The sequence below is a fragment of the Lactuca saligna genome, chromosome 1 (genome assembly GCF_052625555.1).
Source record: "Lactuca saligna cultivar CGN05327 chromosome 1, ASM5262555v1, whole genome shotgun sequence".
NCBI classification, from domain to species: domain Eukaryota; kingdom Viridiplantae; phylum Streptophyta; class Magnoliopsida; order Asterales; family Asteraceae; genus Lactuca; species Lactuca saligna.
This window is the reverse complement of record NC_136417.1, coordinates 7,892,579-7,908,720: the sequence shown is the minus strand read 5'-3', so window position 1 is coordinate 7,908,720 and position 16,142 is coordinate 7,892,579. Positions and strand designations below refer to the sequence as shown.

The window sequence follows — 16,142 nt, the reverse complement described above, 5'->3', positions numbered from 1 at the left end:
CCCAACCTACACTCGTACTAACTATTTCATATCCAATTTGTCTCAAAATATTGTCATCACTAAAACCGTCGGCAATCCATAGCAAATATGTTGTAATGGTTATTTAAATGTTGGCTTCGTTGTTCGTGGAACAAAAATGTTATGTATTAGCAACGGAACATAATGCTTGCATCTTTGACTCAGAAGTGTACTCCGTTGATATTAGCCACCACACGATACATGAAAACTTGTTGCCTATCATTATTTTTTTCCAATTGGCTTCACCCACGTATTTGCGACGAATTTTCGTGTGTGAAAGTCCATTTTATTGTAGTGATATATAGCAACGTCGGGTGGTGGTATTTACCTTTTCTATATTATCAATATTTCATGAGTTCAATAACAAATCCTAGGTTATAAACATTCTTTTAGATCTTTGAACTTGCCCATCCATAACACGATCAAGAGCATGTTCCAGATTTAATGAGGGATTGTCCGAAGACAAGAATGTTGTCGATTCTTTCCTTAGACGGTAGCAAGCTATGGTTTTACCCGTCCATAACACGATCGATAGCATGTTTCAAATTTCATCAGGTACCATTGTTGATTAATAGAGGTAACATCATAAACGTTATCACTCTTGTCAGAATATGGGTGATTTGGAGCTACCGAAATGACATTAATGTTTTTACAAATAAGGTCAAGAGCACTCATGATCGTAATTGTGAGGTGCAATTTTTAGCTCTCTTTTGGTTGAAAAATAGGGCGAGTAGATGTGATAGTTTATGTTGGCCTACATTGTGTAATGGCCATACAACTTGTAACTCTAGCTTCTCGCTAACTTTTCATTTTATTGAATTTTCTTGTTTGTTGTTCAAAAATAAAAATAAATAAATATGTGAACTTGAATATCAATAAGTATGCTGTAACAAGCTGATTCTATATCAGTGTGTTGTAACCACTTGATTCTATATATATTGCCACCCAAAGTGTGGAGAGAAGGTAAACATATCACTTTAAAAAGTGGACAATTTATGTAGATCGTTACTCATTTAATTCGATAAACTAACTATTCTACAGGTTTCTCTTCTACTTACGTACGTTTATGTGTCGTCTGTTTGGTTATTATTTCTACATATTTATACGCATGAAAGTTTTTTTAGTATTTCTGCAAATTATCAGGTGATTTTTTTTTCGCGCACTATACAAATTATAAACTTGAATTATTTATGTTCACCTATACAAAGTATTACTTTTACGTTTTTGAATTAACCATCGAGAAATCACAGACATGTTTTGGTTTTAGATTCATATTTATAACCAAAAAGGTAGAAATACAGAGATGTGTCTGTAGATCTCTTGACTTTAGAATACTCGATATCGACATAACATGTAACCATATTTTTGGTTCCGGTATTCTTGCAATAAAGTTTAATAGTACCATAAAATTGTAGTTGAGAAAGAGAATGAAAGATAGTTAGGAACTGAATTGATTGGAGAAATAGAAAGTAAAGACCGAAATAAAACAAGAGAGGGGTTAGTGTATACTTATATACGTAATTCTCTCTATATATGATCCCATAAAAACAGCTGAGAGACAGTGTCGTGCAAAACCAACAAAAGTGACTTCCCATCCACAACCCTAAACCAACCTACTTTATTTTCATCTCAACACTTCTCTTTTTTCCTCTTATAAAATCCTCATCTACATCTTCTTCAGCTTGCGTAAATATTGTTCATGGTGATTATTAAAAACCAGTAAAACTACCACTTCAATCCTTATTAGAGCACAATTAAAGTTTTTATCTTTTATCGAAGATTTTAGTTATTAATTTATGGAGGAAACTGGGGGTGGTGGCTGTAGCGATGATGCAAGGACGTGTCCTAGAGGACACTGGAGACCCGCCGAAGATGAAAAACTCCGGCAGCTTGTTGAACGGTATGGTCCGCAGAACTGGAACTCGATTGCTGAGAAGCTTCAAGGACGATCAGGTGTTGTATAGATATATCATGTTTGTGGGAACATCTTCTTCTTCTTTATTTATTTGTTTATCAATCAAAGAAGATCGGATATATATATATACATGTGATTGATTTCCAGGGAACTTCTGATCGATCAGCGGATTATGTTATTTCAATTTCAACAATTTATTTATAAATTAATTTTACAAGAATTGTAATTTTTCTTGGGAGGGGATAGAAAGGTGTTTTGGTAATAAAAATGAGTGTCTTTAATTTGTTTTACTTAATTTTAAGGTATTGATATTCACAAGGCATGATTTTTTTGCATAGTTTTTTCGAAACCTAATTTATTTTATCATTTCTATACTATCTATAGGTTATATATTTTAACGAAGAGATGATCTATTTTATCGATTTCTTATCTGAATTCGCTTATACAAAACTGATTCAATCCTTTCCCAAAGTACACGTATAATAAAATAGATGACCCATGACCAATCCACTAGAAATGGTCGTCTTCATACGAATTTTTTTTTAGGAAACAAAATTTTCATTTATCTAAATCAAAAATAAAACAAAACAAGGGTTATATATATTCTGAACCGGATGAAGATTACTATCAGTAACAATATATGTTTTCATTCAAGAGTAAATAAAGGAATCACCAATCATTAATTATGCCAATTCATTTGTATACTAATTATCATGTCTGATGTTGAAATTAATCAATTTCATCTATTGCTGTTGTTTAGGAAAGAGTTGCAGACTAAGGTGGTTCAATCAACTTGACCCCAGAATTAACAGAAGGCCATTTACAGAAGAAGAAGAAGAAAGGCTTTTGGCAGCTCATCGTGTACATGGAAACCGATGGGCTCTCATATCAAGGTTATTTCCCGGGAGAACTGATAATGCTGTCAAGAATCATTGGCATGTTATCATGGCAAGAAAGCAAAGGGAAAAATCGAAAATTTGCGAAAAGGAAGGATGCCACGATGATTTACATAGTCGTAATCTAAATACTACTGAGCAAGGAATACATCAAAGAGACGCAAACTCGACAAAGTATTCTGCTTCGATCTCTTTCTCTACTAGCTATAGTCAGTTTAAGCAATTCCAGAGTTTAAACAAAGAGAGGAAGTCTTCATGGAGTTTTACGAGTCCTACGTCCACCATGATAGCCACCCATAATAGATCTTTGTCTTCAATAGATTTAAGTTTAACTGCACGACGAGAGGATACAGATTTTTGCAGTTCTAGATTACATCATCATAATAGCTTATCAGAGCAGCATACTGCTTTCCAAAACTATTTATCATGTTCTAATGGAGGCCATAGAGACACTCGTGCATACGGGCAGCAATGTCACCATAGGGTTATATTTTCGAGTCCCTTTCAAAGCACTACGCATGATGCTGTGCTTAAGAGGGATTTATTGGTAAGTTCCAAGAACAACATGCAGACACAGGTTAAGGCGATAGCGACTTTGGAGAAACATAAAGAAGAAGAACAAACAACCGAATGCAAGGATGATCATGTACCCTTCATAGATTTTCTTGGCGTGGGTATTTCGTCTTGATTATCAACATTTTTATAATTAATATATAGGGTTTCTTGTATATGTGCACCATATATCTATATATGTGTGTATATATAAATATGGTTAGAACTTTCTTTTAACTTAATTGATGGTTTTCATTTCTATATATATCTTTGCTTTAATTACACTGCGCCCGCAGAGTAAACTAATCTAAAAAGATCTTTCGCCATAGCATGATCACAGTATGGTCCCTGGTAAGAAATCCACAAAAATGAGTTATATATCGGATCTCCTTTCTTCATGATTGAGTGGTCAACAAGACGATATATTAATGTTTCATAAATCATCGCTAATATGATTTTCCGAACAGTCCATTTATAGGTTCCTACCTTACACTATTATTTGGATATCTCATATCATTATACCTAGATAGCTAGTTAGAATGTAACTGCCTTGAAGAGGACATCACTCAGAAAAATGTCAGTGTTACTTATTTTTTATTAAGGAAAATAAACTGTCATCAGCATGATGCTGAAATTTGAACAGAACATGCTTTTATGAGATACATGGGAGTTCAATGCGCAAGACGTCAATAGGTTTAAACTAACCTTGAAAACCAACTAATTATGTTATCAATTATTTATTATTTCTTTCGTAAGTAATCTCATCTTGCCTCTCGAAGCATGATCTTTTTGCCTAAATCTTTCTGATAGAATTAGGCTCGTGAAACTGAACTTGAAGGGTAAAACGTGGGCTGTCCATTCATTGACACTTTCGCTGGATATGCTAGGAGCTGGATTTAAGCCTTTAAGGTTGAGCTCTAGATTACTAAAAGCAAATGATGAGAAAGCATGACATTTGTCCACTTTTCCTAGCGGTACCACTCCAAAAATCAAAAAAAAAAAAAATTAAAATTTTAAAATCAACCATTTAACATCATTGTTTATAAAAGAGTTATTGTTTTCAAAAACATTAATTATTTCAAAATCAGAGTTTTCCCAAAAACCAAAGCCATCAAATCAGGAAGCTATGCACAATCACACTTTTGTTTTCCCACGATCCTATGAAGTATTTGAAACCATAAATTAAAATTGTAAGTCAAAGTTTAGTGTATTTCCCCAAAGTACCAACACACTACATAACAAACAAACATATAAATATGAACAGTCAGCCTGACTGGACCACCTCGCAGGGCCTACAACCTATCTGGACCACTCTACGAGCCTTTGGCATGACTAGACCGCCTCGCAGGGCCTACAGCCTATATAGACCGCTTTACAGGCCGTCAGCCTAACTGAACCGCCTCGCAGGGCCTACAGTCTATCCGGTCATCCTCGGGTGTCTTGGCCTATAGCACAAAGCATGACCGCCACAACCCAACACAATATATCAGCATATGTAATAGATAAACATAAACATAGAACTAGCAAATATAGATAACCATACAGCTCTACCAATCAGTCATCTACCAGCATATCATTATCCTATAACTAGGATACATAATCTAGTGGACCGGCATTGGTGCCTTCAACCCACGGTACAGTGAGGAAAACACACCTTGCAGTATGACGAAAAGTTGAATAATACATTGCTCCGAATACCGGCTCTACATGTGTCCTATCCAACAGATAGATACCAAGGCTTAACTAAAGCTCGAAATACCCAAAATACCCTTAAGTCAAACTTGGTTAACCCTGGTTAATGTCCAAAAGTCAAAATCCTTTCCCAATGGAGTACATCTTGCATACAAGATAGTACGCCAAGCGTACTCTGATGTTGACCAAAAACAGAGTGTTGACCACATAAGCACAGCCTACCACCAATTACACCCAACATATGCAACCCAGTCCTAAAACTCCATTAAGAGCTTGTTCCAGTAAGCCCTTACATCTAAAACTCAGATCCGAGCCCAAAATAATGTCCATAAGTCATAAAGTTTCCAACTTTATGACTTTTCATGGCTATAAAGTGCTTAATGTCCAAAACCCTAAGTTCTTAACCCAATAAGACCATCTAACACATGCATGGGTTACATACAACAATGAAGATCATATTTTTATGTATCACAACACTCTAAAATGTCTAAAAATACGGATCAAATGACTTAAAGTAACCCATACTCATAATGTTATGCTAATGGGACCAAAATGTTCACAACTTCAAGGCTAACCATATCTTAAACAAATCATCATCAAGTTCAGAGCTTTTTACCTTAAAATGATGTCAAATGGTGATGAGATTCTAGATCTAAGGTGCCTTACTCTTCCAAGCGTCCTCTCTTCTTTCCTTCCTTCTTAATCACCAAAAGTACCCACAAAAGCACAAGAATACTCTCAAGGAGGATTAGGGTTCTAGATTGACGAAATGGCAAGTGGAGGCTGAAGGGTGAATGAGAAATAAGGAGTTAATGATGTTTATATATGGACCAAACATTAAAAATTAGGGTTTGAGGATCCTTCACATACACCCTGCGTACGCGGTGTATATCCAATGTACTAAGGTTCGCCCAAGTGCATCCAGTGTACATAACGTAAGCCCAACGTAGTAAGCCTATGGCCAAAATCACCAAAATACCACTATGAGCCATTTTGCAATCTTTTTCATGCACAAGGGTCAAAATGCAATATTGCTTCATACATAAGGTTTAAATTGAAAATAACTCACCATCGGGATTTTACACAACCAATTTACCTAATCAAATGAGTAGTAAATTTGTATCTCACTTCTTAATCAAAATGGTATTTTGAACAAGTCTTAGTCTTCTTTATAGACAAAACTTTATTCATACCATTTTCATCCATATTTTACATGTGTTGATATATCCTCACAAGAGTAAATTACACAAATGTTCTATTTTGTTTGGGGTAGTTAGCGTGTTTGGTCTTTAATTTTTTTTTAAATCAGATGCTCTCTATGGTTTGGTTTTCCTTTGGGTGTAGTCTATACCAAACCTCTAATGAATGTTATACCCTAGTACTTTGTTTTTTTACATTGCATTTAACATTTTTTAATATTATAATAATTATTAAATCAAAATTAGGCCTACACTCACCAACCCCGCCTCTTTCTCTCCCTAACTTCACCCAAAACAACCTCAGATTAGCGAATCTTGAACCTAAATTATTGGTGTTAGTTAAAATTGAGTCAAAATCACATGATTGTCTTAGGGGTAGTTTATTTATTTTGTTTCTTTTAATTGATTAGGTCAAAACCATGTTGGTTGTAGGTTGCATGAGTTTAGAATTCTTTGTTACTTTCCCCTGTTTTTTTCTGGCTAGTTCTCCTTTATACGCTAGGTTTGGGAATTGATTCTTATACGTGTAATCTCCATTTTTAAGCAGAGAATAAGATGTGAAAGTTGCACCATCTTCTTGTACCTTTTTTTTTTTTTCTCTGTGACATCTCCAAATTCACGGCCAAAAAAGACCGGTTTAATTTATGTTTTTAAGATAATTTTAGAGTAATCCTTTGATTAAAAGAGTTGTGGAATTTGTTCCCAAAACGAAATATGATAAAATAAGATTTACCAAAGCATTGATTAAAGAAATGTATTTTCATTATATAACAAAACTCGTGATGTCATGTTCCGATACCGACCAAAAGCATAAACGACACATTATAAGCCTTACAACAGTTATTTACAACTACTAGCCTATAATCCAAAATATATTGATAAGTCATTCAACTTACGCTCTGGTGCCACTACCTGTAATACAAAGAAAAACTGAGTGGGTCAGACTTGGGATCCTGATGAGCATATAGGGATTTCAATCCACAATAAATAATTATATTAATTTCATCAACCAATGATAACTCAATTATCCATTCCCGTTATCCTCACTTTATGTCCCTAAAACAACTATCACAAGGGACCTAGCCTAAGGATTTTCATCGGGGAGACAACACATGCTTCAGAGGTTCCTCAACAATATATGTCAAACAAGGCAACCATGTATGGGATGGAGTACAACAAATGAACACTCAAGTTCATTAACACATACAGGTGGCAAGTCTGTCAGCGTTCCACTTGACTGTCTAGAAAAATCTGTGGTCGTCATCTAAACTCCGCTAAATAACTGAATCAGCAACAACATCGAGGCCTCTCATCATTTTATCACACGTCAACTATCTACACATGTTTTACCCAACATTTTAGTAGATAACAATATACCTATACATTCATATACAACTTAAAACCTGTATAAAATATTCATTTAATACTCACTCCAAATACACAGATAATATATATATATATATATATATATATATATATATATATATATATATATATATATATATATATATAGCACATATTCAATAGAAGATACTTCATACCTGCGTGTTAGAAGAAAGGGATTATACACTCTCTTAAAATGTATACTTAATACATTCAAACAATACTTGTATTAAAATCGTGTTTATGAAAGAGACTATGCACTCACTTGATAAGACGATGCGCGGAAAGCACTACGCCTCTTCAAGTAGTAATTCTTCGATGAATCTGGGATATCTTCACACACCGGGCTTCTCGCGGGCAGAGCTTCGGCTTGGAAACTCTTTTCTTCTCGGGATCTTCAGAGCGTCGGGACTTGCTTCGGATTTCGGGATGATACTGGGGCTTCGGAGGTGCTTCAATAGGGCTAGAGAGGGTATCGGAAGTGAGAGAGAAAAAAAGTAGCAACCAAAATCGGCTGCCCTTTGATTTCTATTTATAGGCTGATTTTCTGGACTCACGTTGTGAATCTCAAATATTCACGTCGTGAGTTCAGTCATCATCAGGTGCGTCATCACAACTTGGGTCTGTCAAGCTCCAGGAGCCGTCATCTTTAGGTTCACGTCGTGAACCCTATGTTCACGTTGTGAACTCTAACACGGTGTCGAGGTTCGTGCCCCGAACTTCAGAAATTCATATCTTTCGCATACGAGCTTCGTTTTCAACGTTCTTTATATCCACGCGTAGGTGAGATTATGCTCTATAACTCGCATTTAGACTTCGTTGGCTAATTTTGACTTTATTTTTATTATATTAATTTTAGTAGGCCGGGAAAGGAAAACTCCGTTAGAAATTCATAACTTCCTCATCTGACGTCCATTTCTGTCTATCTTTCTTTCGTCGCACTACTATCGAAGAGATCTTCGATTCTCGTTTAGATTGTTTCAGCTAGAAATCACTCGATCTCATATTCGAACTTTGGACTGCATACTGCTAAGTTGAAACTTCGAAAAATCAAAAATTCCTCATACGAAGTCAGATTTAGACGTTCTTTTTATGCACGCTCTCAGTTTAAGGTATTCCACGACTTTCGTTTAGATTACTAAGGCTAAATATCGCTCTATCGTAAATTCACTATTTTCGTCACACAATGTCGTACCAGATTTGTCGCGAAACTTCGACAGGTCATAACTTCTTCATTATAACTCGGATTTCGGTATTCATTATATTTCTGGAATCCTTGTTACGACCACTACGTTCCTTCATAGATATTGGGTTTAGCTAATATTTTATTTTATCACTTATTTTTATCCTTAATTCAATTAAATCACACGATTAAGCAATAAACACGTAATACTTAAATAATACATTCTTATTATTTCAAAACGAGTTACAAATGTTAACCTAGACTGTTACATCATCATTAATGTCTAGCCTAGAAACACAGGCGTTACATTCTCCTTCCAGCAGATCATGCAACAAAGTGTTGCTTTACTATGTTTGTTATATTCTTCTTTCTGTAATGGGTTTATTCAAAAAGGCTGGTTCCAACACTTGGTATCATAGCTAACTAGGGTGGTTCCCAGATGTTGTGTGTTATAGTTATGTTGTTACATTAACGGTTCATAGTAGTGTTGATAGATGAAGGTCCGGATGTGGTGGTTTGATGTCGGAGATGGTAGCAGGTGACTATTGAGGAAGAAAACAAGCAAGCAGGTCAAGAGGGAGAAAACAAGCAGCAAGAATGAATGAAAGTATCAAGATTAGTCATTTTTATTGATTAGAAGAAAGAAACATGAGCAATATATTGTTGTATGCTAGCAAGAAAGAAAGAAGAAGCAAGCGGCAAGAGCGATCACTTTTGATCAAGGAAGAAAGAAAAGTAGCAAGAAGTAGCAGAAAAATCAACCAGATAGCAAGCAAGTGGTCTATAGTAAGTAGCAGACAAGAAAGAAAGCAAGAAAAAAGCAAGTGAGAAGGGTTATCAAGACCAAAGGAGAGTGTTGTATCAAAAGACTGACACAGCAAAAGAAGACTAAAGACCAAAGATCGAAGGAGGTAAACGAGAACGATTGTTTTCCTAAGAAAGAGAGATAGAGAGAAAGAAAGAATAGGGGTAGTTTAGTCATTTTGTTTCTTTTAATTGATCAGGTTAATACCATGTTGGTTGTAGGTTGCACGAGTTTAGGATTCTTTGTTACTTTCCCCTATTTTCTTGGCTATTTCTTCTTTAAAAGCTAGGTTTAGGAGTCGATTCTTGTTTGTGTAATTTCCATTTTCAAGCAGAGAATAAGATATGAAAGTCGCACCATCTTCTTGTAAATTTTCTTTTCTATTCTCCTTCTAGCAGATCACATAGAAAAGTGATGCTTTACTTTGTTTGTTATATTCTTCTTTCTGTATTGGGTTTGTTCATAAAGGTTGGTTCCAACATACACTACCATCCTCTATTGTATTCAAAACTCGTACCCAAATTCACTTAAAACCCCACCAGTAAATCTATTATTGCCACCCAAAGTAGAACAATTCATATCGATATTATCACTATAAATTTGGTTGTGAAATCGGACATAAAAGATGACGGGAGATGGGTGATCAATGTTTATGTTTCCATATGCAATTAATAAAACTTGATGTGACTCGTCCCCAATAACTAGGTGCAATCAATGAATACCTATGTTAAAACAGACATGGAAATCGGCCAACTGGAGCCATCTAAAAGAAACCCTTGTCGTCTTCAGTTTGTTTGTTGTTAGTAGTAATGGCGCGGTGAGGATGCCCACACAGCAGCTATAGATTTTAAATTAAGGGGTGAATGGGCAAGTGATGAGGGTTGTTGTGATGGAGAGCTTGCGTTGTTTCAAAACTCTAGTATTGTAGTAGCAAAGACCAAGGGATGTAACGGCAACATCAATATGAAGGTTGTGTATGGAGGGTTGTTGGATTGAAGAGAAGAACGGGAGATGCAGAAGGGGTAAACTTTAGGTTTAAAAAGAAATAAATAAAGAAGTGAAAGAGGTAAAAGGGCAGAGAAGGATATAGTGTTTCCTGATGAGAGTAGTTGGCGATGGTGTTTTTCGATTAGAGGAAGAGAGAGAAAAAAAAAGATTGGGATGGTAAGGAGAGAGAGAGAGAGAGAGAGAGAGAGAGAGAGAGAAAGGGTGAGGAGGAGGGTCGATGAAAAAGCGAATGATTTGGGATTGTTGATATCTTTGATTTGGGTGTATCACTCAGAATATCGAACGAATGGTGCTTGTGTTATTTGACGACAAAATTAGATTTGCTTGTTGGTCAATTTATGGATACCTTCGCTACGGGTCAATTGTTTGGAATCGTATATCTGATTTTGAAGGTTTTTGTTTGTTGATTGGACGAAGCCTTGAAGTTTTTGGAGTCGATGTGTTTGTTTTGGATGTCGAAGGTTTTGGTGACATTCGCAAATGGATTCACGAACATTTGAAGATGATAGTGAAAGTTTTAAAAATAGCCCTTCATGTTTCGAATGATTGTCAGTCTTTACCCACTTTCGAAATTGGAGTTAATTTTCAACATTTTGGGACAAAAGGAAGAAGTTTCGAAATTGGACCCTGTAGTTTCGAAAATTTGCCAAGATGTATTCATTTTCGAAAATTTTGAAAGCAAAGGAAAATTTTCGATATCAGTCTTTTAAATTTCGACTTATTGACACATTTTACCCACTTTCGAAATTTTGGGTCATTTTCGAAAGTTTGAAGCAAAGTGGCAGCAGTTTCGAAAGTTGCAAATACACTTTCGAAATTTGGCTGATTTTGCTGAGAAATTGAAGAATATGCATTTCATGCCCCTACAGTTAATGCGAATTGACACTTTCTACCAAGTTTCACAAATAGGGGAGAGTTTCACGTTTTGGATGTTTTGGGCGCACCGAGTTACTGTAGAATTTTGAAATTGACAATTTCTACCCATTTTTGAGAACATTTGTCAAAGGCAGTCCGTGAATGAAGCTAAAAATTGAAGATTTTTCTATTTTCCGAATTGAAGCTAAAAGTTTATGCCACATGTTAAGGGGGAGTTTTGACAAGAAATTCCGAATAGAGCACGTTCTCTTTCCTTATTGGTTTTATAATTAAATTTTGATTATAAAAAGAGGGAGAAATTTATATGGAAATTCGAAGTTGAATTTTTCATATTACGCGGATTTGAAGACCGAAGTGACCTTGAGTTTTTGAAGTTTATGAAATGATTCGATTGGAGATTCAGAAGTGATTTCGTTTCAAGATGGGTTTGGAATTTATTGAAGATTTTTGGGGTGTGTTTTTATGCTCAACTTTTGGGTGATTATTTGGAGTTTGAGAAGCTCTTGATCATTCTTTAATGCTCGGTTCGTATAGTCTCACATCCTAGAACCCAAATTGAAGAATCATGGAAGAATTGAAGATTTGAAGTTCATCTCAACATGTGTCACGCTTGAGGCTTGGATCACGTAGTTGCTCGATTATGGAAGATTTGAAGTGGGTCATCCATTCCTAACTTTGAGGGGGAGAATGTTGGGTGCAAAGTTATCCATGTATGACTTTGTAATGATATGACTTTTATAGACTCACTTGCATGTGGTGCATTAGCCTTGTGACATGAGATGGAGAGTGAGAGAGAGAGAGAGAGACATGTAAACACCTTTATATAAGGTGGGTTCATACCACTTATGTAGGTGTGCTTGAGAGATGTAACATTGAGTGTGTGTGTGTGTGTGTGTGTTAATTATGTAGATTTAGATCTAGATCCCTTTTTGTATAACACCATACATAATCGAATGCATCTCTTAACCACCCAAATCACCATGTTCATTGTGTATTCTTTAATTCTGCATGCCAAATCAGTGTTCATAATTCACTACAAATTGCTTTGGTGTTTGTGATTCATTAGAGGCACAACATTTGGGGTGCTAAGATTCTCAAAAGTTCAAGATCTTCAAACAATCAATCAAAGGTTACATCTTTACTTGGTTATTTATGTTGATTCAAGTTTTGTTGTATGCTAGATTAGGGTTTGCAAGTCTTGGACAACTATGCATGTACAATTAGAAAAACTAGATCCAAGCAATTAGGGTTTGCATGAACACCATAGGAATGTTGTTTTGTTTATAACCCAACAGTGGTATCAGTGACTAGATCGTTTCTCTTTTGTATTTGATGCATTGATAACTTGTTCAAGCTCAGAACTCAAAAAAAACAAGCCTCTGACTGCTTGACTCGTCGAGTCACCAGATGAACTCGGCGAGTCAGGGCTACTCTGCGAGTCCAGGTCTGTAACTCGGCGAGTCGGCTCATCTGGTGGCTAATTTTTTAGGATTTTGACTCTTTTTGGATTAGGATAATTGCCTGTCAAAAATGTTTTTCATTGATAAAATCTTATTTTTATTATATTGGTATGATTATCCTAATCCAAATAGAAGATAATTGTCATAAATAAGATAATTACTTGTTTCATAAGATAAATTTAATTATTTGTATTTTTTATTTGAATTATCTTGTAAGGAAATAAATTAGGTCAAATTATGTGATAAATATTAATTATATGATTAGTTAGTTATTTTTCAAATTTGATCTAATGTTTTGAAAAAGTTTCAAAACTTGCCCTCAAGTTTTGGAATTTAAATTTTAATTAAAAGGTTTTAATTTGAAACATTTGAAATCTAAAATCCTAGAGTTTTAAAAGTTAAAATCCAACCATTATACTATAGTAACATTAAAAGATTAATTATTATATATGTATAAGAACATGGCTAGTCTTACCGTTAGTAGGCCTCATCCTAGTGTTCTCTCTCCCTCCAGGAGGCCTGGTTACACGATGATCGCATAGCAAAGTGTCGTATCGAGAAGTAGTGCTTCACATTCTATTTTAGTATATTCTCTCGTATAGTATATAGTATTCTCTTCATGTAGTATATAGTGTTCTCTTTGTGCAGTATATAGTGTTCTCATCGTATAGTGTATAATGTTCTCTCTGTATAGTGTATAATGTTCTCTTCGTATAGTGTATAGTGTTCTCTTCGTATAGTGTACAGTATGTATAGACTCGTAGCTGTACTGACCATAGTGAGTATCATAGAAGCACTTAGTAATGAGTGGAAATCTTTAACTATACCTATTATAGTTAAATAAAGATGTTAGTTGAATGCCTTCGATACACAAAGGTTTTGAAATGAAACAAAGACTTTTATATCCAACACAAATATACATGATATATAACTAAGAATTCAACGACACTCGAACAGATAACGGAATACCCTAAGTCCACAATCAAACAAGAACAGGAAATAAGGTGAGCTATCAGTTCTCAGTCCCTCAATCCTTACTTATATAAATATATTGGTGTAAATATGATTTAAAAACAAAAACAATTTTGAAAGCCTTGGAAAATAGTTTTTAGTACAATTAAAATGAAAATAAGTTTGATAAACGTTTAAAACAACTTTATTGGCATGGTAATTACAATTAAACATGAAAATAAGTTTGATAAACGTTTAAAACAACTTTACTGGCATGGTAATTTGAAAATATAGAAAATCCTTTTGATAACAAGTTGTAAATCACATATGATTAGCACTATAACTTGTTTGGTTCAACTTGTATTCCCCCCCCCCCCCCCCCATAAAACGTATATAAACATTTAAAAGGTTGATTAAGGGGTATGAACTCACCTGTAGTGGGTGATGTGACGGTAGTATTAGTTTAGGAGGTTGAGTGTTATTTGCGGACTTGAGCACAAACGGATCCTATTAACCATATAATGCATATATATGTGTGTAATTAGTGCTTGGAATAACTATTTATTGTAGTGGGACCTCTTTAGGGACTAGTAATCACCTATTATGAAGTGTTACAACCATATAAGGTTGTATATGAGTGGTATATGACTACACAAGGGAGTGTATGGTCAAAATGTACAACAAATGCGTGTGTGCGGTTGCACACATGAGTGTGCGGCCATACAGTGGGGGTGTGCAGCCGTACACTCCTAATTTGAGCCCAAAACGTCGATTTTTGAGGTGTTCTTAAGTCTTATGAGTAATTGAAGGCCAAACTCTTCACTTTGGAGAGTTTTTAAAGTGTGTGCGGCCACCATATGAAGGTGTGCGGCCGCACTCCTTCAAAGGATGAAGAACACATGAAGAAAACTAAGAACACTATGAGTTTAAGCTTCGATTCAGATGTTTTACCAGAAACAAGCTGATTGATGGAGGTGATTCACGTTCTTGAGGCCCTTAGAGTGTTCTTTGGACGAGATTTTTAGAGAGAGAAAGTAGAGAGAGAAGTATATTGCAGCCAAACGAGGATAGAATGAATGAAGGGGGTCTTCCCCTATATATAGAAGTGAGTGTGTGGCTGGAAACGGGTGTGCGGCTACACACACCTGTATGTGGCCATACACTCAAGTGTGTGGCCACACACTCCATGTTTTGGAGTGTTTGGCCCGATTTTGCTTGATACGCATTGTGTTATCCTGTTTCTCGGTTTCTACCTCATTTACATTACGTTTAGAATGCTCCAATAGACCCCAAACGGTGTTGAAAGCTAACAAAATGAGTCTAACTTGGATTCAATTGGTCTCTTGTACAAGAAAGAAATTTCGGGTTGTCACAAAAGTACACACTTATAAGGCGCAATTGGTTGCGAAGAGCTTTACTTAAACTCTTGGAGTTGACTATGATGAGACCTTCTCACCGGTTGCGAAGAAAAAGTCTATAAGGGTTATGCTAGCCATTGCAATGTTTCATGATTATGAAATATGGCAGATGGACGTCAAAACCGTTTTCTTTAATGGGATGTTGGCTGAGGATGTTTACATGAGTCAGCCAGAGGTTTTTGTCGATGTGAAACACCCTAATATAGTGTGTAAGCTTGAGAAATCCATTTATGGATTAAAACAAGTGTCTCGTAGATGGAATCTTTGTTTTGATGAGAACTTCAAAGAGTTTGGTTTCTTGCGAAGCGAGGATGAGTCATGTGTATATGTCGAATCTAGTGGGAGTATAGTTAGTTTCCACGTTTTGTAAGTCGATGACATACTGCTCATAGGAAACAACGTCCCGACCTTGCAGGAGGTTAAGTCATGGCTTGGAAAGTGCTTCGCTATGAAGGACCTCGAAGAAGCTGCTTATATTCTTGGGATAAGGATTGTGAGAAATAGGAGTAAAATACTAATAGGACTTAGTCAAAGTACTTACTTGGATAAAGTACTAAAGCGTTTTAGTATGGGGAATTCCATGAAATGGGAGTTACCAATCCAAAGCAATACCAAGTTGAGTAAGACTCAAAGTCCAAATACTAAAGCTGAGATAGCAAAAATGAGTCGAGTACCTTATGCATCCGCAGTTGGCTCGATCATGTATGTATGAATTGTACTCGCCCTGATGTGGCATTCGCTTTGAGCATGGTCATCAGATATCAAGGGAACCCTAGTAGAGCACAT

The 16,142-nt window shown here is 35.7% G+C and overlaps 1 protein-coding gene across 1 annotated transcript; it reads left to right on the top strand.

Annotated features, from left to right (window-relative positions):
- The first annotated feature begins 1,580 nt into the window (after positions 1-1,580).
- Positions 1,581-3,644, top strand: LOC145044003 (uncharacterized). Its single transcript, XM_078992838.1, has 2 exons — positions 1,581-1,971; positions 2,694-3,644. The coding sequence occupies exons 1-2, from the start codon at positions 1,815-1,817 to the stop codon at positions 3,515-3,517; spliced, it is 981 nt and encodes a 326-aa protein (XP_078848964.1). The 5' UTR covers positions 1,581-1,814; the 3' UTR covers positions 3,518-3,644.
- Positions 3,645-16,142: the final 12,498 nt, after the last annotated feature.

What these genes read in the sequence shown, in the direction of transcription:
- LOC145044003 (XM_078992838.1), top strand. Translation starts at nt 1,815, where the DNA reads ATGGAGGAAACTGGGGGTGGTGGCTGTAGCGATGATGCAAGGACGTGT. An exon ending in GAAGCTTCAAGGACGATCAG is followed by an intron (nt 1,972 to 2,693) that starts GTGTTGTATAGA and finishes GCTGTTGTTTAG; the next exon opens with GAAAGAGTTGCAGACTAAGG.